A 27258-nucleotide genomic window follows, 5' to 3' on the forward strand; every position below is an offset into this window, starting at 1 on the left:
TTCATTGGACCAAACAGGTGCTTTGCTTTGTTCCACCTTAATCTGTCTTGCTGCACAGTTTGAAGCACCTGTCATGATCAGTGGACAGCAGACATCTATCATTTCCAATTCTGCTGTCAGAGGGCGTAATGAGGAACACAACACAGCTGTACAAGTGGCTGCAGGATAAAATGTGTGTGTGTGTGTGTCAGAGTTTTGGTGTAATAATAAGAGCGAAACCTTTCCCTGAGGCCAGAGTGTTTTCTCAGTGGTGAAGATTAATCACAAACCCTGTTGGATGTGTTGATGGTGTCGTTTTGGACATGGTGCTCCAGGATGTTTCTGGAGCTCTGCATCGCAGCAGAAATCCAGTACAGAAATCCAATAGACGGAATGAGACGACCTGTTAATTTTAGGGATTTAGCGCAAGATCTTAGCGCACAGGCGAGGTTCAATAGACCTGCACGGCATTGTATGAAGAATTAGTTTTATTCTTTACATCACGTTGTCAATGTGAAGATAAAATTAATCATCACATCTGCTGTTGGTCAACCTATACATGCCAGAGGAAAGTTAAACCATCTCAGTGAACACAGTTTGAACAGATTCAACAGTTGGACTTTAGTTGACTGCTGTATTGTTTTAGAAAGATTAATTACATAATTATTTTGATGCATGCCTTCCTAAGTTTAAATAAAACATTTAAATACATTTAAATAAAACTAAGCTATGAATCTAATTGCCTAAGAAACTACTCCATACCTAAATATTCATATTGTTTTGTACAAACCCTCTATTTTATATGTACTATCATAGGATAAAATAAATTAATTTAATCTATTCCGTGGTCTACTCAGAGTCAGAGTCCTGCTTTGGTCCAGGCTGAAACGTCTATTGACTTGACTGACATATGTTTTCTTTTTATTGATCCTTGCTTCCCATTAGGTTATACATCGATGAAGGTGACCCGGGTCTATTCAACTCAACCTGCTATTAAATCGGCATATGAGAGTGAAATCCATTCGTAAATAAATTGATGTCATGGACTGTCATTTAATTTAGTAGAGACATTAAAGATTCAGATACATACCGTTGGACATTTCGACTGCCAAACCTGCAATTAAATTACTTGGCCCCTATGATGCTTATTCATGCTTTAAGTAAGACATTAATTTAAGGTTATGCAGAAAGTGTTTGATGATCACATGAAGGTAAACCAGGATCGTTTTTATGCAAGTCTTACAAATACTTCAGCCACAATTATGATAAATAGGTAAAAGGACAGAATAAAAAGTATGAATATTGGGAAATAGAGTGAGTATATTTATCTTTTCAATACAGGGAGGGCGGAGAAGGATGTGGAAGAGGAGGGCTGACAATGAGGTGATTTAGAGCTGTGTCAGCAACTAGGCGTCGTCTGGCTCTCCTGAGACGAAGCCGCTGCGAAGCTTTATGACTTTTTATGGAGAAATTATGATCTTTCATGACAGGATTATCATTATGAGCAATACTTTAGAGGTGATGAAGAGTTTCAGTCTGCTCTAATCCATGTGTCTGTCTGAACCACGGAGCTTCATTGTTCTCATTCTGCTCTTCCTTTTTTCCCCCATCACCCAATGAGTGAATTCACGTGCAGTCTTGATCCTGGCCTGATGTGTGGATTCTCATCTTTCAGCCTGGGCTTTAAGCTGAAGGCTGCAGAAAAAAACAGCTTCTTTCTTTTTTTAGGTTTTGTTAGCTCTAGTGGCCTTTATTTGAAAATAGTTCGACAGGAAACAGGGTAATCAGAGAGGGGGAAGACATGCAGCAAATGTCGCCAGGCCGGGAATCAAACCTGCGACCACCGCTACGTGGACTAAGGCCTCAATACGTGGGTTGTGCTTTGCCCCTGCGCCACCACAGCATCCCAGACATTATTTTCATTGTGAAAGAATGACATCAGCACTAAATTGGACTAATATGAGGTGAATTCCCAGGCAGCACCAGTCATGCATCTCTCTATGTTTCTCTCTTCTCCTCTAACCTTTCCAGTGAGAAAATGCCATGTCAATAAAAGCTTTTTAACACAAGAAAATAAAAATCAATGTGCCCCTGCTGCACCTTTTTTTTCCTCTTGAGCTAAGTGCTTCTGCTTTAGCGCTCAAGCTGTTTGCTTGGCAAGAGACAGGTTAAAAAAATCTAAATCTAAAGCACATTATCTGCAATTTTGCATATTTACACTGACATTAAAACACAAATGAGTTAAAGTCCTGAGGACGGTAATGTATGTTAACTTGAAAACTTCACAGTTTAAAAAGGTTTATTGGTCACAATTCACACCATCAGTTTTTATGGTACCGAGTGGAAATCAAGGCTTCCAGGCTGTGTTGCAATAAAATGGCCAATAAAGATCCCACCATAAAAACAATACAAACACAGTCAATCCATTTATATAAAAAAGGCTCAGTAAAAAACAAAGATGACACATCAGGCCCTGGATCTAGGCTGGCTAGGTAGATTGTAAAACAAAAACTTTTTTTAATTTGCCAATCAGGAAGTTTTATGTTTGAAAGATGGATATTTTCACTCTTTAATGACGAGATAAAACATATACTGCGTTTCAGTTTCAAAACATCCCAATTTAATGTCAGTTTTCATATTAATACATACTTTTGTTGTTATTTTGAGTTGTTTCATTTATTGATTCTAGTTTTATTCTGTTAGTTCCTTAGTCCCTTTCTTTGATTAGATCAATCTTGCTTCTGTTTAGTTCAGTCCTTAGTGTTTCTAGTTTATTATCTTTATTTCTGGTCTCTAGTTATTCCTTGTTATTTTAGTTTCTTACACTAAATCTTTAGCGTTAGATTTATTTCCTAGTCCCTTGTGTACTCTCCGTCACCCCTGTGACATTTCCTCTCTCTGTCTCTCTCTCTCTCTCTCTCTCTCTCTTCATCTTGCCTGCAGAAAAAAGCTGTTTTTTTCTGCAGCTTTTGAGAGGCTCCAGGAGAGATTTCATAACCAGAAGTGAAGTCTGTTCTCCGAACTGCAAACCATTTTCTGATCAGCCATCTTTTCCTTTTTCAATTATCAACCACCCCAATATATACATATATATATATATATACAACTCATTCTCAGTTCCTCATTGCTGGTCCCTCCCATTACATTCTCGTCAGTACCCTGCCATCCTTTTTTTCTAAGATTTATTATTTTGGTTCTGCTCTGGCTCCTTCGGTTCTCTGTGATTTTTGTAAGCTTTTTTGGTTCATAATTTTTTTTTATTAAATCTTCTAGACTACTCATCGTCTCATTCTGACACATTTGGGTCAACCAACAAACACATCATGACATATTCAGTATGAAACTATCAACCATCTGTACTCATGATAAAGCATGTATTGGAAATGATATGAAAAATCTTGCATAGTTTTACAAATAGTTGAAGAACACATTTGTTTTTCATCCTATAGATATCTGTAGAGCTGTCATAGATTTGTTTTGTTTTTTGTTCTTTCACCATTTTTTTAAAGATAACCACAGATGTTTTTAAAGTTCGGTTTACTGTAGTTTTGTGTGACTCAATAAAACCAACTCTTATGTTGATTATATTGCCATATGTTTAAATATCCATATTGAATTCAACTCAGTAGTTTATGTTTCTGGAAACTTTGTATAACATTACATTCTCATTTATTCTGGCTTTGATCTGTTTTTCTTTAATCAAGCCAAAAAACTGTAGCAGGAAGTCACTCCCGCTGACCACTACCAGCAGTAGTCAGCATAAAATTATCATAGTCAGTGACCTCCTGCTGCTAGAGTATTTATTTAAAATTATTTCAACGCATTTCTATGCAATAGACAATGAATAGAATAAAGAAAACTACCCTAACTCTTCTGTTGTGGATGATTGTTATGATCTTTGGGTGTTTATGAGTTTGCATACTATTTGAGTTTTCTGTTTTTTTCTGCAGCTTTTGAGAGGCTCCAGGAGAGTTTTCATAACCAGAAGTGAAGTCTGTTGTAACTTCCAGAAATATTTACATTTAAATGTAACTGAAACGTTTAAATGGGATGAAAATTTCCAAAGAGAAGCATCTTGAGCTGATGTCCAAACCTGGATTGTGGTTCTAGTCCAGCATAGCCTGTTAGATCATGGAGTTCCTCACCTTATCTTTAGGTTTTTGGCTGCTGGATAATGATAATTTTGAGTGTTTTGTTGCCCATAAACATCAGTGACCCATGTCTGTTGCCAGCCAGATTTTTCTTCTTTGAGTCACAAATATGTCCATGTTACTGCAACATTCCATCTGCAGTTTTATAAATATATGATTAAATATTTTACCATCACAATTTTAGCTTTATCAAGTTTCAAATCACCCAAATAACCGTCATATTATTTACTACTCAAGAAATGAAAATCAAGTTTCTGCCAGACATTAACATTGAATACACATCTGAGAAAATAAGATGTGAATCATTCTTTTTAGCAGAATTGCTTTGTGATTTAAAATTTCAGAGGCAGACAGGGTTTTTATGCATCGTCTCCTGTTAGAAGGTGGCATGAATTTAATTGTGTGCTTGATCAAACAATTTCACCCAAAAGATCTTGACCGTAGGTTTGTCTTCAGTCTCCAGGCTTTTTTTGCCACTTGTTAAATGCTTTATAGTCTCTGGACAAGTTAATTTGTCTTTCCCGCAGTCCGTTCACCAGATGCATGCTAAAAGCTCCTTTGTGTTTGAACAGTGGGATCTGATGGCCATTTATGCACTGATGAGCTGCAGCTTCAGCCTCCTCCAAATGCTCCCCCTCCTGTAATTAAGCATTAATCAGCAGAGTCACCTACTGCTGATTAATGCTTCGTCTACGTCTCCAAGACCTCGCCTCGCCCCGATCATTACTCCTCATTTTCATTCGGAGTTTGTCTTCCATTCCATTTCCTTTTATCCAAAACCTAAACCAAAGTTATACTCTAAGATATTGATATACAGAGACCATGTTGACAAAACATCTACACACTTTGCTGTAAAAAATATTAGAAACGCTGTTTTTTTTTGTTTTTTTTACAACATCCATAAGTTTTAGATCGTCTAACAAATTTTAATATCAGACAAATATCAGCAGAGTAAAAACAAAAAAGCAGTTTTCAAATGATTTTATTTATTTAGGGAAAAATATATCTAAATCAACCTTACTTCAAAGAGCAATACGTTATTGTTTTTTATAGCCACTTTCCTGTAATGAATGAAATAATAATTTTGAAACAGCAATGCATTTAGTCAGGTTATGTCTGTCTGGCATTAAAACTAGTTTGATGATCTGAAACAGTTGTGTGACCAAAAAAGTTAAATCTTGTAAAATCTGTAAAGGGAGAATCCGCAGTCCTCATTGATCCACTCATTGAATATCTTTGAAGTGTTTTATTTCCTGACCACTCCGGATGAAAAGTAGCTTAAGGTTAAATGCTGCTAATTTTAATCTCACACTTACAAGTATATTTAGACATGCCGCTACATTTGCATTCAGGTGGGTTCCCCATAACGCATCTATCATTTACATATTTTCTTGTCAGCTCTAGGCTTGAATATATAGTGTGTTGTGTATTACCAAGATTAATACTGTATTGTTGTTGCTTGGCTCGCATGTTTACATTGTGGGTTGAATTTATCCTGTTTACTGATTCAGTGGGTGGAAAGAAATTGTCTCTTTTTGTCAAATACTGCTTTGGAAAGCTGTCGTCTTCGTTTGAAGTGGAATATGGATCATGAATCTTGTCCTGCTTGTAATAATATGCTGCATTTCTGTAATACCGATGAAGGAAAAACCTTCAAATACAGATGTTTTTCTTCATGCCTCTTCTTCCTTTTCTCATTAATCGCTGTCAGGTTTATTTCCGTTTTTCCGGTATACAATAGTGAGAGCAAACCAGAAATACATCACTCTGAAACACTCACAAAAGGTTGAGAATTGATCTGGAATTGATCACTTGTCTACTAGCTCATTAGACTCTTGAATAGGGGTTTTGTGGGCAGAGTCTGCTTTTTAAGTAAGATTCAGGCCCAACATTTTGGATGGTTTTTGGATGGATTTTGTTTTATTCTTCATGTTCAGTTTGTCTGTCTGTCCATTAACCTGCTCTGATGACAAGCTTTTGGATCATCGTTAGTGAAAGTTGTGACCTTTCTTTCTCTGATTGATGAAATAATCTGTTTGGTAATGCACATCCAAATACAAGGGCTAAAATGTTCACACTATTAAAGGTGGTAATGTTGTGCCAAAAGGAAAAGTATCCAGAGAAGAAAATTTGACAATCAGTCTTGGATTTCATGATTTCTTTAGCAAAATATTTATGTTTTAGACAAATAGTTTGAAACGCCAGTTGCTGACCTTAAATTAGTTTTAAAAACTTTTGAAATTGAGGTGCATTTGTAAATCATGAAGCTCAGTTCAAAATGACAAACTAATGATGATACTAGCCCTACTTAACATAGCCCTGCTTCTTAAATTACCATCTCTTGGAGGTTACTCTAACTTCCTTTGAAGCTACAAAGTAGTTCTCTGGAACTGGACTGCCCTTAAATTTTGAGGAAATGTATGTTGGAAATGTACCAATGCAATTGGTACATTTGTTATTGTACCAATTGTACAATACATTTGTAAAATACAAATGTATTGTATGTACAATACATTTGTATTTGTAAAATACAAATGTATTGTACAATTGGTACAATACAAATGTACCAATTGTATTGGTACTGTGAGACATAGTGGACATTACCCTAGAACTTTCATAGAACTCAGTGGACACTTTCTTGGAACTTGCTGATTATTTTTCAAGAAATTATTTTTAAAAATTCTTCTGGAACTTACTGGATACTTTCCCAGATCATATTCAATACCCGCCTGAACAATCCTGATCACCTTTCTGGAATTTTCCAAAATGCTCCTGGAATTTTTCCTGGAACTTATTAGGGGGCTTCCTTCAACTTTATGGCTGCTTTTCTGGGATTTACTTTTTTTAAAAAATATTCACTGGATATCTTTTCAAAAATTTCCTGCAATTCACAGCATACATTTCTGGAACATATTAATTTTTTAAAAAACTTTCTGAGAACTTATTAAGTACACTCACAACTCTGAAGCATCCCAGAACTCAATGGGCACTTTCCTAGAATTTCCCAGTTATTGGATAATTTCCACTGTTTATTTTTGTTATAGTTATTGGTTACATTCCTGGAACTTTGTCCTCACTCACTGGTTATTTCTGGAGCTTTTATACCAGGCACTTTCCTGGATATTGACCAACGGATTCAGTTTTTCATCTTAATGGATCTATATGTAAAATTCTATACCAGAGGAAGCATATTTCATGCATCATGTTTGAATTTTTTCCCCCATGTACAGATGGTAAACTAACACAGGCCTCTATACAGTGATGTCTCTCACAGAAGACACTCCAAGCTTTTTCACACCAGTTTTTTGCCGTCTGTAGCTCTGGTTAGCTTAGACAGAAGGTGCAAAGTAAACCATAGTAAGAGAAAAAAAAAGTGTTTATCATCCTGGAAATCTTTTTTAGCATGTCCTCTAATTAATTTTTATACACCATTGAGCACTGATGTGTATGAATGGTTTCTGTAGTGGAATGAGATATGGCTGGATAAATCTCTCACTACTGAAACTTACACATGATGCTTGGGAATCATCAGTATGTAGTAATTAAAAATCATATCTGCCTCATTAAACAAAATATTATCAGTCTCAAGTCTTTAAATATCTTTCTATCTGGACAGTAAATGGCAGAGAGCCTAAATTATAAACATTTTGAAAGAGGTGAGAGGAAGATATCATGGATATATCAGATTTATTAACACTTTACCTGGGAATTGAGTGATCATATTGGATCTAGTCTCTAAAATAATCAATGTTTAAGCTGTTAATAATCACAATATAAAAAAATAACTAAGAAGCCATTAACAAACAACCAAACATGGACTCATACTGACTGGATTCTAACTTTTGGAGAAAGCACTTTTAAGTTTTATTTAGCTGGCAAAAATCTAACTTACATGATCAAATGGTTTCTCTCTCTCTCACTGACTGATTGACTGACTGTCAGGAGTCTGAGAAAAGGTTCAAATGGTTGCAACACGTTCCAGTATTACTGCTGTTTCGGGACAGATGCTGTTTACTTTTTGAGAACGGCCCTGGGGATTCTTGCTCCAGATGCAGCCAGGTGTCTCGGCCTTGACCTTTTTGGTTGTAAAGGATCACCAGCAATAGCTGGTGAGAATACTGGAAGGATGTAATTCACAAATGTAAACAATCTGAAAAACTATCTTCCTGAAAGCTCAAATAATGCTAACAAACTGGACCATAACAGACTCAATGACACAAATCTAAGTTTTTGTTGGGTCTCTGCTGGTCAGAGGTTCATCATTGTGTCTGAACCTCTGGCTTTCAGTGCAGTCTCTACTTCTTCACTTTACTGACTTAGCTATCAGAACTACACAGAAGAAATTGTTTTTGTCACATCTGTACTAGAAAACTGTCAGGAAAAATAGATTTTACTTCTTTTTTTTTACACAGTCTGTAAGATATAAAAGATTAACACTGTCTGGGGGTACTTGGAGTGCTCTGAAATATTCTTACCTTGAGAGATGAACAAGGTCACATTCTGTTCAGTTTTAAGAGATGTTCAGTATTGTGTACAGAGAGTTTGTAAAGATCCACAATCAAACAATTTCACAAAATGTTCCTCCAGAGTTTATTCTGCTATTTTCTTACTAGCAAAGCCGTTTGCACAGTAAGAAATTGAAACATTGATGATGTTTTCTCAGCGTGGCCTATGGCTCTCAGGTGGCCAGAAATGTGATTTTTAGTGCAATAAACTCCACAGGGTTCAGGACTCTTTTGACAAAACCAACTGGCCCAGTGTTCTTTCTGACCTCCATGACATCGTCTATCACTTCGCTCATTAATATTTCACTTTATCCTCTGAAAGCCTACAAGCCTTACATGCTGTCAGGAAAAATGTCAGGGATTTAATCACACTGTTCTCAGCTTTCTCAACACTTTGACAGAAAATGTCTGAATACTTTTTGAATTGTTTGAGCATCACCTCAAAGAATTCATCACAAGATCAAGGGATTGTCTGCTCCAGTGTGAAAGACTTTCTCTGTCTCTTTTGCTGCTCTCATTTCTGTGGGAGTGATGAGTTCTCGTTGGCTCATGGCTGCGGGGCAGAGTAAATTATTAAGGCCTGCTCTTTATTTGTCCATAAATGCTGCCTCCCTCTGCCTTTCCATCTCCAAGTCCCACATGTTTTAATCTTCCTCTCCTCACTCAACACTCTGCCCGTTTAGGGAAAGACTGAATAGGAAAAGAAGGCACTGTTTTCCTCCAGAGTGGATGGGAAAATACAGAGGTTGGGAAAATATCAAAAAGACAAATGAAGGCTGTGGTGGTGGACAGGAAGGAAGAAAAAAAAATGACATGGGGAAATCGGAAAAAAAGAGCTATGCAGACAGAGGTGTAGAATTGACAAAGGGGGAGTTTGGAAATGAATCCCCCTCTCAGGCTCTTTGTAATCCGCCACATCTGCAGGCTGCTGTGTTTTGAAACCCATGTTTGCCACAGAAAAACAGGCACTGGTTTTACAGCAACCGCTGACTGGACTCTGTGTGCTCTGTAAGCATCTGCTCACAAACTGAATCGGAGAGGCTGCCGTCATTAAAGAGCTGTTAAACTGCCAAGTGTCTCAGGGAGGAGAGAAGACTGAAGGGAGGAGACACAGAGAGCTGAAAGAAAACAGAGTGTTGTTTTCATTTCCATCAATAATACAGGATATGTATCATCCCCTGTTGTGCACGGAGGCAAACTTCATGCCTCAGCAATTTTAACAACGTCTGACAAGCCCACACATGCCTGTGTTCCCACACACCCAAGCGAACAATAACCTGAGGATTAGGAACTGTTTGTGTCTGTCTGCAAACACAAATATAACTTATGTAAATGTAGGATTATTCCCTGAGGAAGTCTGGCAATAGAAAAGATGTGTTTTGTTTATTAGCATGCTTTATTTAGTTGCTGATGTTGCTCGAATCCTACAGGCAGCACTTGCTTTATCATTTGAACCAAGATCTTCATCATCTGACCCTCTCTATTGTTAAACATATTAGGAATGTAGTTGTTCTCTCCTATTTATACTGTATTGACCTTGGTATGATCTGAAAAGTACTACCAATGAATTGGACTACACAACATAGTTTAAAGATATAGCTTCTGCATTTATGTTATTAAACTGTGTAATTATTTTTGGTTTCATGGCTTCATATTTTAAAGCTACTAACCTGAATTTAACAAGAAATCAGACTCATTTTAGATTTTTTATTCTTTAAAATATGTCACCATCTGCTTTATTGTTTTGTGATCAATTGTTAGCAAAACCTCCAGATAACAATCGTCCACACAAATACAAAATTTGTGAGGATTATGGTGATCCTCATAATCTTGTTCAACTGTTTTGTTTCTATATACATTTAACAACAATGCTGGGAAAGACTGTTTTGTTAGAGATTTTAGACATTGTTGTATACTAGTTTGCAAGTAGATGTCCAATTCAAACGGCTCAGTTGTGCTCCTCTTGTGTCAGAAGAAGCTTCCTCCTCCTGTTAAGCTGTCAATCACTCCCAGTTACAAATGGTTGATGTTCGTCAAGTAAGGCTGCAGAAATCAATGCAAGAAGATACATTAGACACTGAGTCTTGACTTATTGACGGTCCTCGAAATATAGGTATAATATTCCTTGGCTTCTGTAAAATCATAAATCCAGCTGTGTTTTGTTTTTGTCAAAACAAATTATTGGAGAGTTGCAAAATTTAACCTAGTTTATAAAATCGGTTCAGCCATGTTAAAAAGAATTAATTCATTCATAGTTTGCCAACTAAACCTTCTGTTCAACTGGTTCTCGTTCATTTGCCACTATTTTTCTTAAATTAAGTTTTAAAAAATAAATGTGGGTTATTTTGGTTTTGGGTTTATTTCTGGTTTTATGTGTTTGATCTTTTATTGCTTGTGTTAACCATAGTATTCTTTAATTGCTTTTTCCTTGTTTTTACTGTATCAGTATGATCTTAGTTATTTTAGTTAGATCATGCTTATTCTTTATTCAATGTGTTTAGTTATTCCTTTTAGATTTATTTTCTTGTCTGTTCCACAGTTTATTTACTATTCCTTGTTCCTCTGGTTAATCTCTCTTATACTCTCCCCTCACAGCTGCACCCTGTTTTCTAATTAGTAGCGGTCTATTTTCTAGTAACCAACCCCAGTATTTAACCATCTCTTCTTCACTCGCTGGATTCCTCCATTACCTCCATGCAGCCTGCTCCCCATTTTGTTCCTGTTCTGACTTCCTGTGTTCTTGTATTTTGTAAGTCCTTATTTAATTATTTTTCATTAAATATTTTTCATCAACTCTCCACTCTGTCTAAATTTAATACATTTTGGGCTCAATCATCACCACAAAATCATGACAATATGCAGGTCAAGATGCGATTCACCAGTCAGCATATTGATTGTCATTCAAAAGCATTTATAACCTACTTTAAAACTGTTCAGTACTCTTCTTTAGTCTTTGCTCACATGAAGTGTATTTTATAATGGCTGGGTACCCAAAGTATCTGCTTTCATTTACATATTATTATGCCTTTGTCATCATGACACAGAAAAGTGAAACTCTGACTGAAAAGTGGCCCATTTAGTCTAAGCTTGTACTTGCATTGAGTTTCAATCTTTCCAGTTCTTACTGGCAGGATTTAGCAAAGGTTTTTTGCGTTTGGACTGTTATTGCACAGTCAAAATCTCACAGTAAAACTAAATGGACACCAAATACCAAAAGCTGAAACTGTGTTGGGAGAAAGAAGGGAGAAATGCACTTGTCAGTGAAAAGGTCTTTTGTCTTTTGTAAAATCTTGATTTTATTAAATCACATTAGCTGAAAAAGTGTTCAGTCAGGCAGCATCTGTGCTGTTGTTTCAGCTAGACTTGTCTGTGCAATTGTCTACTGTAAAATAAAGGTAGAACAGGATGCAGCTTCTCTATTCATCTCTGCAGTATTTCTCAGAGTACAAAAAATGTAATTTAATCTATTAGTTTGTATGGTTAGGGCATGGGTCTTACTGAAGTACTTATTCTTACATTCAAGTGATGCTAAAGGCAAATTCAGAGCTGAATTGAATTAAGTATTCATAGATGACAATCTGAATATGCACATTATATTGGAAACATTATTGGCAAACGCTACATGATTTTTGTGTTTTTTACATTTTTAAAATCTATAAATCGTGGTGTGTGTATCTATTAACCCCCTTATTTTGAAACCTCTAAATAAAGCCAGTCTAACAATGGCTTTTATAAATAATCTAATTATTAAATAGAACCAAATGTATGTAGAAAATGCAGTCTGTAAAAAATAAATCTGTTGTGTAGTCATAGTGATATCTGTATTTCCATCACACAGCTGGAGTTGGAGCAATGCGCTGTTCAGTGTCTAGAAATGCAAACTATCAGATAGTACAAAACATTTGCAGATGCAACATTCAACAAAGCCTGGTTCTAAAAATACACACAACAATTTCCGATTCTCTTTTGCAAAAAAAAAAAAAAAACTAAGAAAAAAAAGTTTCTTTCTACTTCACAATCAGGCTTTACTTTGTGTGTCACACAAAATCCCCAAACAATAGGCGGAAATGTTGTGGTTGTTGTAATTCGACAAAATGTTAAACAGAAAAATCAAAAGGCATGACTAGTTATACATGGGATTGAATTGTGACAAATTTATTTTGCAATAAATGCTGTACCTTAACAGGTGCCTGCAGAGGAAGAAAAACGCATTAAAACAATTTAAAAATAGCAACGTCTACTAAGGCCCAGAGCTTCACAGAGAAGTTGCATGGAGCAGAGATTTATTTTTCCAAATTAGGGATTCGAATGTCTGTTTTTCACTGCTGCTAGCTTCATCCTCATCATCACCTCATCATCATCATCCTTCACATTCTCTTGCTTTAGAGCTGCCCTACGGATGCACTCCTTTACAAATGTGGTTACATTTGGCCATTTTTATTTTCCCTGCCTGCTGTCAGCTCTCTCCATCCTCTCAAGCAATTAGAGGGGAACCAGAGCAGGCAAGCCAGACCCGAGTCATTATGGTGTCTGTGTATGCGGGAATGCATGTGTATGAGTGTGGGTATCCACCCAGGTGATGTGCTTAAAGGAAGAAGAAAGAAGCTATTTTCTCTGCACACAGAAAAGAAAGCATGGATCAATGTAATTGGACAGTTTGGTTCACACTCGGATAGCACAAAGAGTGTAGTGTGTGTGTGAGTGAATTTTGGCCTCCATTTAAAGACATGCACCCTGAGACTTTTCTGCTTTGCATTTGTGTTAATAAAACATGGCAGTAAAGGTGTATCAAGCTGTGGTTGGGTGCAGAGGGAGGCCTCAGCTCTGATACAAGATCAAATAAAGACTGCGTGTGTTTGTGTGAGTGCCTGCCTGGGTGTACTTGTTTATGTCAGCCATTTAGGACCTTTTCTGGTAAATTCACTAACCTCCTAAATAGTCCTTATAGGAACCAAAGCCTGGCCCTAATGTGACAAACCCCTGTCTTTTGGGATGAGAGGTGAAGGTGTGGTGTGGATTAAGTTTTGCTTAAAATTAGGGTTAGAGGTATACTTGGCAATGTTCTGGTTGGTGCTAGGAATAAAAACATTTACTACAATGAATGGAAGTCAATAGAAAGTCGCAATAAGACTGAAATATATAAAGTCTCCATGTCTCTACTCCTTCGGTCTTTTTCTTGTGCTGCCACTTACTTTTGTAAAATGATCTTTATTCACTACTTTTTATTAGACAAACTGTACAAAATGATAGAGAAGGGGAAAAAAGTAAAATGGATGGGATGTAACAAAATGGGAGGTAAACAGAACAGAAAGGGGTGAGCAATAGGAAGGAGTTTAATTAATCCTGCTTTTTGGGTTGGTTGCTGCTTGCACTGTGTTTGATGACAGACCGGAGACAAAAGGTGGAGAGGATTCAATAAAAAAATCCATTCTTATTTTTTTCATCTCTACTATTAGTTACTCTTAGGGGAAAAGAGACTTCACAATCTGTTTGGAGCTTAAACCCACTCTGCCTGAATGCAGATGAAGACAAATACACACTCACACACGGATCTCATCGAAGGCTTTCTTTGATCTGTGTGGTTTCACTATTGACTGATGCGATGGAGGGATAAGAGAGAAATTAGCAGCTGACGGTGGTCTGGCTTGTAATCAAACCTGACTCTGCATTCCCTGAGGAAATGCACATATGTTGTGCTTCTTTGCCCGAGAGGACCATTTTTTTTCTGTCCTCATAACTTTCTTGTTGAAAGTAGTTGGTTTTTGACATTGATGCCAATTTGAAGATGGAAAAACTGTGCTCATTTTTGTGAGGGAAAGATGTTCTAGACAAAGGCAGAAAGATTAATCATATCAAATAAGTGTTCACCATGCTATGGTAAAAACATGCTAAGGTTGGTATGTTGGTATGGCAAGAAAAAAGTGCCTTGGTACTTGATTAATTGGGTTTTCAGTGGGGTTTTGTATTGATGGCTGTTTGGTTGATGCAAAGAGAATCTAGTAAGACACAGTTGAAAAAAGATATTTGAATACACTGCATAAAAGACATGTAATCTTTGCTCGGGCAGCTAACATTAAATAAGGCTCGTGTTTTCCTGTTTTAGATCAGGTTATCACCAAAATGTTCTCTATATTTCAGGAAGCAGACAGGCTCTGTGTTCCAGAGATAAAGGCTTTTTGATATCAAACGTACTGTATGTACTTACCCCAGAAGAAAAACAAAAAATCTTATAAAATGGCTGACTGAAGCTAAGAGAGTGGATGTCATGATCCACAAAATGGGCTGAAAGGCCACTCAGAGAGGAAGAAGCCTTTACTCCGAAAACAACATAAAGTCGGTTTTCAGGTGCACTTGGGACAAAAACCTTATTTTTTTGAAAACATATCTTGTTGCCTGATTAAGATAAAATGATTACATTTAAAGAAGAAAGAGAGAAGTTCAGAAGCCTGACTGACTGTAGTCAGGCTTCAGTCTGCTCCATCTCCATCCTGACTGAAGTTCCAACCTGGCAACATTATGCTGTGAAGTTGTTTTGTTTCAGGAGGGACTGGTGCACTTCACCCAATTAAATTACATTATCAGGAATAATTATGTGACGACACTGAAGACACATTTCAAGATATTAGCCAGAAATTTAGGATATAGGCTACACCAAAGTCAACTATTGGAGTGGCAGTGAGTTATTCCACTTTTGTTTGGAGAAATAGCCCAGAAATTTAGCAAACTATTGTGAAAATGTTGAGGAAAGATACAGAAAATATTTGACCCATGTATGACAAGTCAAGTCAAGTCAAGTTTATTTGCATAGCACATTTCAGCAGCAAGGCGGTTCAAGGTGCTTTACATCATAAAGACACTAAAATACAAAGTTATAGAATACACACTCAACAAGTGAAGCTAGCAAAGCTGTTAATTAACTGGCTAGCTTTTCTACATCTGTCAATTAAAAAAATCAGTTTGAAAGGCAATCCTATCAGAGACAAAAATAATCTAATTTTAAAAATACTATAAAGTATTATCTCTGCCATTATTCTGACAGAGAGAAAACTATTTAAATTGGGGTATTTAGTACTCAAATTAAATGGACATAATAATCTTTGGTTGATTTATCTGTAATCTCACTTACTTGTGAGGGTTTTGTCTGTCGCTCCTTCATGTGTCATGTGGGGGCTATAATAGTTTGGCTCAATGTTGAGAGGTAATTATTTGCTTGACCAGTCTGAGCCTGCTTTAAATCTCAAGGATGGACTACCCGACGGTTACACAAACAAAATGTGGGTGCGTATGTGGTCTGAATGAGCTGCAGGCTCTGTGACTTGACTATTAAAGTGCTTTTTTTGTTCTGTGCATGCACACAGTGAAGGTATAGGCACAGCTCACACATTTGGTCAGATCGATTCATCATTATAGAACTACGGTTTTTGTGGGGTTGAGCCTTCAGAAAATGAGCAGCAAGTTCGACAATCACATATACATTCACATAAATGCACTTGTTCCTTTGTGTGTCACAGTATAATAGCGGGGATGGGGAGCAGGAAATTGAGGTTAGGAAGGAGACTGAGGACAAAAGCACAGAGAAAGGTGGTGAGAAAAGGGAGGCTTTAAAATGAGAAAACGATTCATTGAAAAGAAAAGGGGAGAAAAGAGAAGTAAAATAGAGAGGCATTGGATGAAGGACAGCGGATGACAATGGGTCACGAGAGATGGGTTGAGCTTCACAACAGGGCCAGACAGAAAATAGTCCATGTGCTGGCCCCATAAAATCTTTTTATGGCAGCTTTTCCCGGGTGATGGGCATTTTGTTTTTATTTGGCTCAGTGTTTGTGATTATGTGGGTTTCAGAGTGTGTAGGTGAAAGTTTATAGAGTGCAAAGTGTGCAGGAAGAGGACTGAAGGCAGTTGCAATGCAGTTTTTGCCTTGCAAAAATACTTACCACTGGAACTGATTCAAGTTTTGTCACATTTCAAGCACAATCCTTGTGTTTTATTGGGATTTCATGGGATAGACCAACTCATTATTGAATGTTATTTTGAAAAAGAAAAAACATTACAGAAGGTTTTCATAAATGTTCAAAATAGAACATGAAAACAGTCTCCAGCTCCCCTTTATCAATACTTCAGTGGGTTGAAGTACTGATAGATTTGTTGGGTTATGTCTCTACTAGATTTATACACTTAGAGACTGAATTTTACGCCCAGACAGATTAGATGGAGCAAGTCTGGAACAGATGTTTTTAAATCTTACCACAGATATGCATCTCAATTCAGATTTGAACTTTGACTAAGCCATTTTAATAGTTATATTTTATATTTTATTTAATATTTAGTATCTCTGGCTGTATGTTTAGGGTTGTTGTCCTGCTGGAAGGTGAACTTTCACCCCAGTCTTAAGTCTTTTTCAGGCCTCATCCTCTCATTATCAACTGAGACCAGCTTCTCTGCCTCAGCTAAAGAAAATCATCCCCTCCTCCACCATGTTTCACTGTAGAAACAGTGTGTTCAGGGTGATGGGCAAAGGAAGTTCTACACTACAATAATGTTTCACACGTGGGCAAGAAAAAAACTTTAATTGTGTTCTCATCTGACTAGACTACCTTCTTCCATTTGCTGGGCTGCCACCAAGGCTTTAGGCAAACTTTAAATTGGATTTCTTATAACATTTTTTTATCAACAGTGGATGTATTCTTCCCACTCCTCCATGAAAGTCAGAATTTTGGAGTGCATCTCTAATAGCTGTCCTGTCCTACGCCTGTGCAGCTAATCTAGAGCTACTGCACATGTATATGTTCAACTTTCCACTCTCTCAAAAGAGTTCAATAAAACACAGTGAAGTCTGTGGTTGTAATGTGACAAAATGTGAAAATGTTTGTGACAAACTGTTTTGTTTGTGTGCCATTGTGTTCATGCTTGAATGAGCAAATGCGTGAGGAATAAATGAAGCCTTCAGTTAACAGGATAACTTATAGTGTTTTTGTGCCTGTTTGTGCTGTAGAGTCATAAAAGTGCACAGAAACGTTTTGAGTGATCGACTTGGACCACCCCAGACAGGAGACTAATAACACAGGCAGCTGCATGAGGGCTCCTGCCAAGTGACCAATGATTGTTTCAAACAGAAGTGGGCTGAAGGTAAATAGCCCATAGCTTCATCCGTCCCCTAGGAGCAATGTTCCCAAATTCCCCACAGTGGGATGACATTTTTGTAATGAGTATTGCAAAAATGCTCTGGTTAATTTGCAGTGCTCAATAGCAAGTTTTCAGGATAACTCTTTAATACAGGGGCGTTTACAATCAGCAGCACATAAATGAAATGTACAATCCATTTTCATTTCCGAGAACCCATCTCGGGGAATGAGAATGGATCGAGGCCAATGCAAAATTTATACTCAGACAAGAATAAAGTCATTAAAATCAATGTGCATGACAAGTAAACAAATTAATAATTTAGTTCTTCAGGACCAGCGATGAGAAGCATCCAGCCGAAGAGCAGACAAATCCTTTGAGAATCTGCTAAAAAAGACCAAAGTGATGCAGAGGAAGCTTGGCAACATCAAAGACCTCTTTTCCCAATCTTCTCACAAGAGGAGAGGAACCAAGTCACTGCAGGGATGCGCAGATTATTATTTGCCGTGAAGAACAGTGGCTGCTACATGGCAGCAAATGATTGATGCCTGTAAACAGATACGACGAATTTCTACTCAGTTCATTTAATAACATTTTCTAGCAGTATTTGTAGCTTGTTTACTTCAGTGGGAGTGTATTTTACATGACTATGTGGAAAACACTCTGCAGTAAACGACTACTTAGAGCTGCGCAGTAACACAAAATTGCCTTCCCTCCACCCACAATGATCGTCTCATTCAGTACATTAAATTTTATCACAAGAGTCCCTGCTGTAACAGACAAAAATTCAAAGAACTTATACAATTTTCGCAGTGTTCATTTTATACACAAACATTTTGAGGTATGAAGATGAGCTGCGCAACATTTTATACCAACCATGCGTCAATTTGTACCACTTTGGGACTCTTTGTATCCACTCTGATAATTGGTAATTTAAAGTAGTGGTATTTACTCATAATCTACTGTGAAAAAAAGTTTCCCATTACTTAAGTTATTTCGACCTGATAAGTGGTCACAGACTGCTGTGATTCAAGACCCAAATGACACAAACAGAGATCAGAATCCCAATTCAATGGAAATAACGACAAATGTTGTTATTTGTAGGTACAATAAAAATAGAGGCAGGTTATATAAAGAAATATATTATTAAATCAATCAATCCAGTCATACAGATTTAAATGCAATCACATATAGACCAGCTCTAGACTAAAAAATAGTTTGTCAAACTATTTTTATGGTAATTAAAATGTTTTCTGTCAAGGGAAATACATTTCTATGTGTCTTCAGATGATAATACTGTATACTTCTAGTATTAAGAGAAATGTGCAAATGAACAATAGATATATAAGCATGAAAAGGTTTGTCTAACCATATAAGTAGAAAGATGAAATGATAACACAAGGACTCACCTGGAGTGGTTGTTAATCTAAAAACTTTGTTGTTCCGATGAGATATTTGAGTGTTAGGTTCTTTTCGTAGTTTGGAGTTTCAAAAAAAATTCAAAAGTCCACAACATCTGGAAATGTCAAACTAAAATCCTATGCCAGAATCCTCAGAAGGATTGATTCCTTCCTCTGAGCTTTTTATTTGTTGGTGCCTGTGATTCTGTTGTTTGTATATTGAGTCTGTGGTATTGATTTCTTAAAATAGCAGGGTGGTCCGAATAACAAGAACATACTGAAACCAAGCAACAGCCCTGTTCCTCAGACTCTGGCAAACAAAAGCGGCCGGTTGAGTTGACCCTATTCAACCGCTCCTTTCAGTCTGTCAAACCTGAATCTGCAAGGGCAATTTATGAGAAACACAGCTCCCATCTGTGTAATTCACAATCTGACCTCGGCTGTTTGACTTATTGATTTTTGCCAGAGTGGGGTTTCTGAAGCATTTCTGCCGCCCTGCTTGTAGGACTCAGTCCAGAACACGGTGTCTTCCGTCTCTGGGCCTGCAGTGCGTTTTCTACTTGTCCAGAAGTTACTGCGGAAAGGGAAGACAGTGTTCTGGTCTGGATGCCCTTAGGTGTCTGGATGTAGTGACTCCCACAGGAAACACTGGTCTCTGATCATTTATTTCCTATGTATAGCTGCTGCACTGCAGATGAAGACTGGGAAGGGGAAGAAATGGTGAGGAAGAGTAGTAATGGACGGTGAAGAGTAATGGTTTGTCTCAGAGAAAAGGCAGTTGGTGTAAAAGCTTTGCGAGTACATGTTCGATGGTGGCTGAAACTCAAATGAAATTTTATCCTGAAGGACACTCCGGTGACATGAAAGTGGCTGTGCTCTGATTGCAGTATCTGGTGAAAGCAGAGTTTGAAATTGCAGCTTTTTGCAACAGATTGCTTAGGAACAAGACGAGGAACAAAGACGTGTAAAGAGGAGAGGACCTGAAGAGTGGGAATGAAAGCGGACGCATCCTTCAGCTCTTTATATTTACGAGTTTTTGATAAAATTATTGACATAGCATAATAATGCTATTAGGCTGAGAAAGATGAATCATTTCAGAACTTTTTCCACATGAAATATATCTTGTGTTTTTGATAACTAAAAGATTAGCAAAATTAACCCCTTTATACTAATACGCTGTAGGAGAACCATTTGATTCAAATACATTCAGCCCTAATGGGTAAACACCTACCAAAAATAATTAATTTGAAATAAATTGATAATTTTTTACTATTTCATTCTAAACCCACAGTTTCCAGAGAAGCTACTAAATGTGAAAATTACCTCATTCTACAAAGGGATCAATAAGGAGAGGGTTACTAAACAATCCAACGCATTGTATGTATATCATGTCACAGTTAAGACATTCAACTTTGATTGGAAAACACTTTGAATTATGTTTCTCTGTTACTTATGAAAAGACAAGATGGAAACTCATCAGGAAGGATGCCAAGTGCCTGACAGTAACACTGAAGGAGCTAAAACAATTTCTGGTTAGTACAGAGTGTGATCTACATGTGACAATAGTCTCCATGTATTCTTCATATGACTGACCAGAGGAGACGGGTACAAGACAGAACCTTTTACTTCCTAATAAAATGTAGCTAAAATCTCCCAAAACAAAAAGGTATATCTGGACTAAGATATATATTTTTTTCCAAATAGAGTTTTTTGTCAAGGTGAATAAAATAGTGAATAGAACTGAAACATCCCCTACTGTTTTTACAGTGTGTATTTTGGGTTGGTAGCATAAGAGAGCTTCAAGAATTGAGGCGGTCAGCTGCTGTTGGCAAACACCATGGCAGATAAGTGACTTTTGACAGATTTCAATATAGACTCTGCATTTGAGGTGGAAGGGGCTCAACTTTGCACATTTGAGCCACAGTTTGATTCCAGAAATCCATGACGAATTTTGCCACAGATGGTGACAATCATCTTCAGAACATTAGCTGGTATTTAAAGTGTCATGAATTCAAAATTTTCCTGTGGTATTTGTATCTTGTTGAGTGGAACTGAATGTCCACGCCTGACTGAGATGGCCCAAGATGCAAAGATCATTTTTATAGCAGCAGGGTTGAAAAAGAGAAAGGTTCCACAATGTGAATGTATTGCAACAAATTAGAGTCATCGCAATATTTAGCTATATCACCATGATTTTCTAATATTGTGCATTCATCCAAGCTGCCAACTCTTCCGGTATGGAAATGAATGAAAATGGGAATGTAATATGAAGGCAAGTGTTTACAGAATTTATTAAACAATTCATTCTCTAAATGTGTTTATCCAATCCATCCTTAGCTTTTGTTGGTTCAATATTCTACACCAAAATTTGATAAATATATGCCTTAAATCTAAGATGAACTTTTGTCAGTTATTCACTAAAACTATCAGAGAAAGGTTGAGATATGGAGAGAAAATACATACTGACAACTTTGGAAATGTGTAATTGTGAGAGGGAAATGTGGAGGAACCTCCGAGTCGAGCCCCGTCGCTCTCTCTCCTCTGTCTGCTCTTCACACTCCACTCTCAGCTCGCTCCCTTCATTCGCGGTTAACGGGCGTGCGGTTGCCAAGAGAGACGCGCGTGAAGAGCAGCGTGCAGCTTTTACGGTAAAGCGGCACGGGATCGTCCCCGCCATTTCCTCGAGCTGAGCCCTGGAATGTCGAACAGTGGCTCGGGCTCTTCCTCGCGGAAGGAGTTCGATGTGAAACAGATCCTCCGGATCCGATGGCGGTGGTTCGGTCACCCCGCGGTTCCTCCGCCTCCCTCCCCGCCACTCGGAGACTACTTCAGCGCGAGGAGAACCGGAGGCAGCGCAGCGGACGGTCCCTCTATTAGCGGCTGCAGCAACTTAAATTCATCTGGCGTTAACCCGAGCGTGGGCTGTCACAGCGGGCTGGTGGTCAGTGGGAGCGCCGGGTCTAACCTGTGTAACGGCAGCGGTAGAAAGTTTGCTGATCCAGCGGGGAGTCGGGGAGGTCCGGCTGGAGCTTCTGGAGCCACGGGGAACTCCTGTACCCGCTCCCTCAGCCAGCCAGAGTGCAGAAGCTCCGCCGCGGCGCTCTCCTGGATTTCCCCACCGCCTCGTCGCCGCGCTCGTCCGGTGACAAACATGGAGCCCCCCGGCGAGGCCCCGTTGCCCCAGCTGGTAGTTGAGGCTTCGGCTCCTGCGGGGGTTGAGAATGAGGTGGAGCCGGCGGCGGCTTCGGCGGGAGCGGCGGGGACCGAGGAGAACAACCACCCGGAAACTGACTCCAGCTCCTGCAGGTAGGATGGGGATGAGAGGGTTGCTTTTATTTCCTCCCCCAAAAAGAAGTTAGCAAACATTTTAAAGTAAAAAAAACTTTGTTATACTCTAACCCATTTTTGCTAGACTTAAGAAGAAAAACTTAGGCAAAAAGTTTTGACAAGTGAAGGCAATTGTATCTCCCCTAATGTACTTATTCTAATGACCACTGGCGGTTCTTGTATAAAGTGGGACATGGGAGAGGGGGTCCTCCATGTCCATCCCTTCCTGCACAAAGCAAACATAAACCCACTCCCCTGACAGTCTATTCTGCAAAAAAGAGAAAAACTTTATGTAACTCATCAGAAACATAAAGAACTAAATAAAATTGATCTGACACCATTTTGGTGACTCCTGGTATAAAGACTGATAAAATATGACTTATGAGTACAAACAAAACATGCCTTCAATCTACGGTGACCCTAATGCCAAGAAAGTGTTAAAAAATGAAGAGTGGCTCACATGGTGTGACTGGTCTAAATGTGTACTATTTTCAACTAAAGATGTCTAGTGTAGTCCACACTCTGAAACAGCCCTTCAATTTAGCAGCACCTGTGGTGTACGGCAACATTTGGATAGAAACATTTAAAAACAAAATGCCTTTTGAAGCACCTCTTAGGTTGGCATGCAAGGTGTAAAATGTGGAATATAATCAACAAATATATTGCATTCCAGTTCCTTACAAAGAAAACAATTCAGAAACACTGCAGTGATGATATATTAGTGAAATCTGTGCAGGCTTTCTTAGAAATTGGAATGGTCGAATTTTGCCTCGATCAGCTCATGAGTGATTGATATGTCACATAATAACAATAAGCCAATGTCACCAATTCAGTAAATACAATAAAACTTAAAATTACCACCATTCTTACACTTCTTTTTTTTATTATTGCTGTGATTCTACATAACACTGGTGTGTAGATCTACACACCATTCTAGTGGGAATGATGTTTAATTAACTGTTACCATGGACACTTGAAAACAAAGCCATTCATTTCACCTAAAACTATGGTGTCCTTGAATTTAGGCAAAATGAAGCCGCAAACATCCTGAGGTAAATGTGCTGAAATGTGCTATACAAATAAAATTTGATTGATTGATTGATTGAAGAGAAATGAAGCATTGCTGGTGTATTGAATTTTCTATACATTCACAAACCTTCTACCACACGTCAGAAAATATAAATGGTTCATGGTTCACCATCCACACACACGTACATGTACACGATGTGACATACACTGTTTCAAAGAGCTTTTCAGTGGGAGCGAACATTGATGCATTTTTAAAAATGTGAACGTCTGATGCTTTTTATTTTAAGTCTCTGTCTTGCCACTGTTAATATATCTTTCTGTCAGTTAAGAGATCTCTGGTTTTTTTTGCTTAGGTAGGGTTTATTGTTTTATCTTGGTGGATCACCGTCTGTGTCGAGCAAAGCGTAGAGGAGAAAAATACATCAAAACATCACATACACAGTTTCATCTGATGTGGAGCATCCATGTTGCATTCACATGCATACAGCTGCATGCTCGCACATTTATGGTTGCCATACCAACAAAGCCATTCGTTTTTGGTTCATGCATGTGTATCCAATGACAGTGTTTTGTTGGTTTTTTTTGTTTATATTTTTATACCCCTGTGAATGCAACTTATCACTTCCCACAGAGGGCATCTGTGTTTGACGTGATAGCCCAGAAACCCGGGTGGCAGAATCCCAAATGGAATCATGGGAAGGGACACGCACAGAATCCCAGAGTAATTTGATAGCTCATCTTTCTCCTCCGGGTTTCACACCACACCAAGCATTCACCCCCATTTATTGTCCGTGAGCCTCATTTACTTATCATCTCCCTCCTTCTGTCCTGTGTTCATCTCTGCCCACCATTAGCCATTCATTTGCCCTCCTTTATCCCCTCCTATAATGTGGTTGGACATGCATATGCACGTTTATAACAAGGACAGAGGAACGGAGGGAGACTCTGAATGACTGCAGAGGTGAGTAACCTTTCCTTCTGCAAAGGGTTTAAAACAAATCTGGCTGTGTGATGAGACGGTTTCTGTTTTCTCCTTCTCCCCCTCCGTCCCTCTCTGTCCATGTTTAGTGGCTGCCAGACTCTGCTAAGGGGACTGGAAGGCAGTGTTCTCCCACTTCAAAGCCACCCCCTCTGGCAGTATTTAGCCACGCCATTCATCTACATACACACTTTTAAAAACACATGCACACGCAGACTCACACACTTGAGGATAGGAGAGCGAGCCAGAATACGTCCTCAAAGGGTTTGTTGTGGATGTGGGAAGAGGGGAAATGGATGGATGGAGATATGAGGTGGAATGAAGTGAGTGAATGATGAGATTAGCTGGAGAAGAGAAGACAGGACACAAAGCAGACAGAGCCAGAGTCGGAACAAAACACACATCAGCCTACTCAAGTAATAAATATCCCATGTGCTCACCATATGCACTCAGTTTTTTTTATTAATGGTTGTGTAAAATATTGCATTAATATGAGGCAGAGATAATTCAAAAGCAGCATTATTGATTTTACTCTTGTATAACTGAACATGAAATCAGTCTATGTTTCCTGTTTTAGGTTAGTTAGGTTAGGATTGCCAAAATTATTTCTGGTTGCTAAATACCAAAATAAGAGAGAATTATTTAAGATTTGTTTTTGATTATTTTCTTAATCTAAGTCAAAAGTTCATATAGATGTTATTAGTATTTGGTGGAACAGCCTTTGACACTGTATGATGCTTAGACATAATACTGTGCTCAAATTTGGACAGAACTGGTGTAACAGAGACAGGTTTGTTGACCTGCTTTTTATCATGAGACTAATTTTGTGCATTAATATGATTTGAAGTAGATGGTAGTTGCTGTGATGAACAGCCAGCATACCATTTGGTAAGTTCTTGAACTTCTGTAAACACAGACAGAGCTGGTTCCAAAGGAAAACGTATAAATCCTGCGGCAGAAACACAACATGTCACTTCTACCGAGCTGAGAGCATCAACAGAGGCTGGGGGTAATTTAAGGGTTTGTCAGACAATTTGTTTTCTTTCACAGTGAAGATAATTTGATCCAGAGAAGTAATGACTCACAGAAATCTATTAGTCATTACGAAGGAAACTACATTTAAAACAATAAGTAATACGTAAGTAGAGATATTTGATATTTTTTAACAGAATTGCAAATGTGTAAAGTTGTTCATCAAAAAAATTTAACCATAAATTAGACAAGCACGCTCTATAGTACACATGCATGTTTGAAGGATTTTTTAAGACTTGATTTCTGTATCTCTCCATTGAGCCCCTTTTTTGTTTCATCCTAGGAGAAAATTGCAGCATGTGACTCAGTCATTTCCAACATCCGGGGCTATAGTCAGATTCACACTTGTACTCTTCAGATGTGCCAGAGTCTCATTACTCTCCTAACTGTGTTGCTGAAATTGTTTTGTCCCTTGTTATGTCGGGTTTTTTTGGTGGGTCTTTTTATGCTTCAGGGTCTGTCCTTTCTCTTCGCCTGTTGAATTTCAAACTGAAGCACAGCTTGGCTTATGTCGCTCTTAAAAGCCACCATGGCTGATATTTCACAGGGTTACTGCAGTGTTGTGCAGTCAAACAGCCATGCCTGCTCAGCTTCTGATCAGAAAATAAAACCGTTCCTAGAATTTGAAAATGAGGTCTCTGGGTAGAAAACCTTTTGTTGGAATAGATGCGAGGGAGCGGGTAGAGTAAATCACAGCATATCCTATGGGCTCAGCTCCTGCAGTGAATTAATTGTCACGTTCTCCTTCTAAGTGGGCTGAATTTATCTGGCTATTTACAGCTGGTAATTGGACCATTAAAGAGCTTTTGTATGCTCCTGGCAACATATGGTAAGCCTGCAGAAGAGTGACTACATGTGAGGAAATGATGCAAAGGAAAATGCGTTGACCTCAAGGCCACAGACCAGCTGGCGTGGATTCCTCCACTCTGCTGTTTGGTTCTCAAACAAAGTAGAATCAGCAAAAAGCTCATCCAATTTTGTTTCATTTTATTTGTTGATTTTGTGCTAGTTTTACTTTTAATATTTTTTCTTTGCTTGCATGTGTGCCCACAGGACGTCTAACAGCAGCGCAACCCTCTCGTCATGCGTGTCCATGGAGCCATGCACCTGTCCGGAGGAGTCCATGTTTACCGCTTTATCTCATGCTGATGTCACCTTCCGCAAGATGGAGGGTTACCTGAGGACGAGGCAGCTGTGTGATGTCATTCTGGTGGCTGGAGACCGACGGATACCTGCACACAGGTATTTATTTTTGTTTGAAGAGTTTTGTTTACACAGTAGAGATTAAGGTTAATATTTTTTATCAGAAAGGTATAAAACACAAAGTAAATATTAGCTATTTTCAAGGAAGCCTTTCTTAGTTAAAAAGTAGTTCATACAACGCCTTACAAAATGTTTTATACCTTTGAACTTTTGTGCTTTGCAGCTACAAATTCAGTGCATTTTATTGAGATTTGATGGAAAAATTAAGTCTCTGAATGTTCAAAGTCGGTAGAAACAAGACTTGCAGCTGTAATTTCAGTGAAAAGCGGATTCTGCCAAGTAATGAAAAGGAAAATGACAAATGTTTTTTTGTCCTTTTCCTTCCACTTCATATTTATGGCCCATATTATTTTTGTGTAAACTCCTAATAAAATATGTTGAATAAAACTTCAACATATTAAAATATGTTGAAGTTTGTGTTTGTAACATGACAAAATCTAAAAATAAGTTCAAAAGGTACTATCATTGGGTAT

The 27258-nt window shown here is 38.1% G+C and overlaps 1 protein-coding gene across 2 annotated transcripts in view; it reads left to right on the plus strand.

Annotated features, from left to right (window-relative positions):
• The window catches only part of klhl5 (kelch-like family member 5), a 53451-nt gene that overhangs the window by 3371 nt on the left and 22822 nt on the right, over nucleotides 1–27258 (plus strand). The window contains exons 1-2 of one of the 2 annotated variants that reach the window (XM_032562241.1): nucleotides 21369–22461; nucleotides 26576–26764. In XM_032562241.1, coding sequence (XP_032418132.1) covers nucleotides 21854–22461; nucleotides 26576–26764 — 797 coding nt within the window. In that variant the 5' untranslated portion in view covers nucleotides 21369–21853. Of the gene's footprint in view, nucleotides 1–21368; nucleotides 22462–26575; nucleotides 26765–27258 lie in introns of those variants that run through there. The other variant, XM_032562242.1, reaches the window with a different exon arrangement.

This window comes from Xiphophorus hellerii, chromosome 5 (genome assembly GCF_003331165.1).
Source record: "Xiphophorus hellerii strain 12219 chromosome 5, Xiphophorus_hellerii-4.1, whole genome shotgun sequence".
Lineage (NCBI taxonomy): Eukaryota > Metazoa > Chordata > Actinopteri > Cyprinodontiformes > Poeciliidae > Xiphophorus > Xiphophorus hellerii.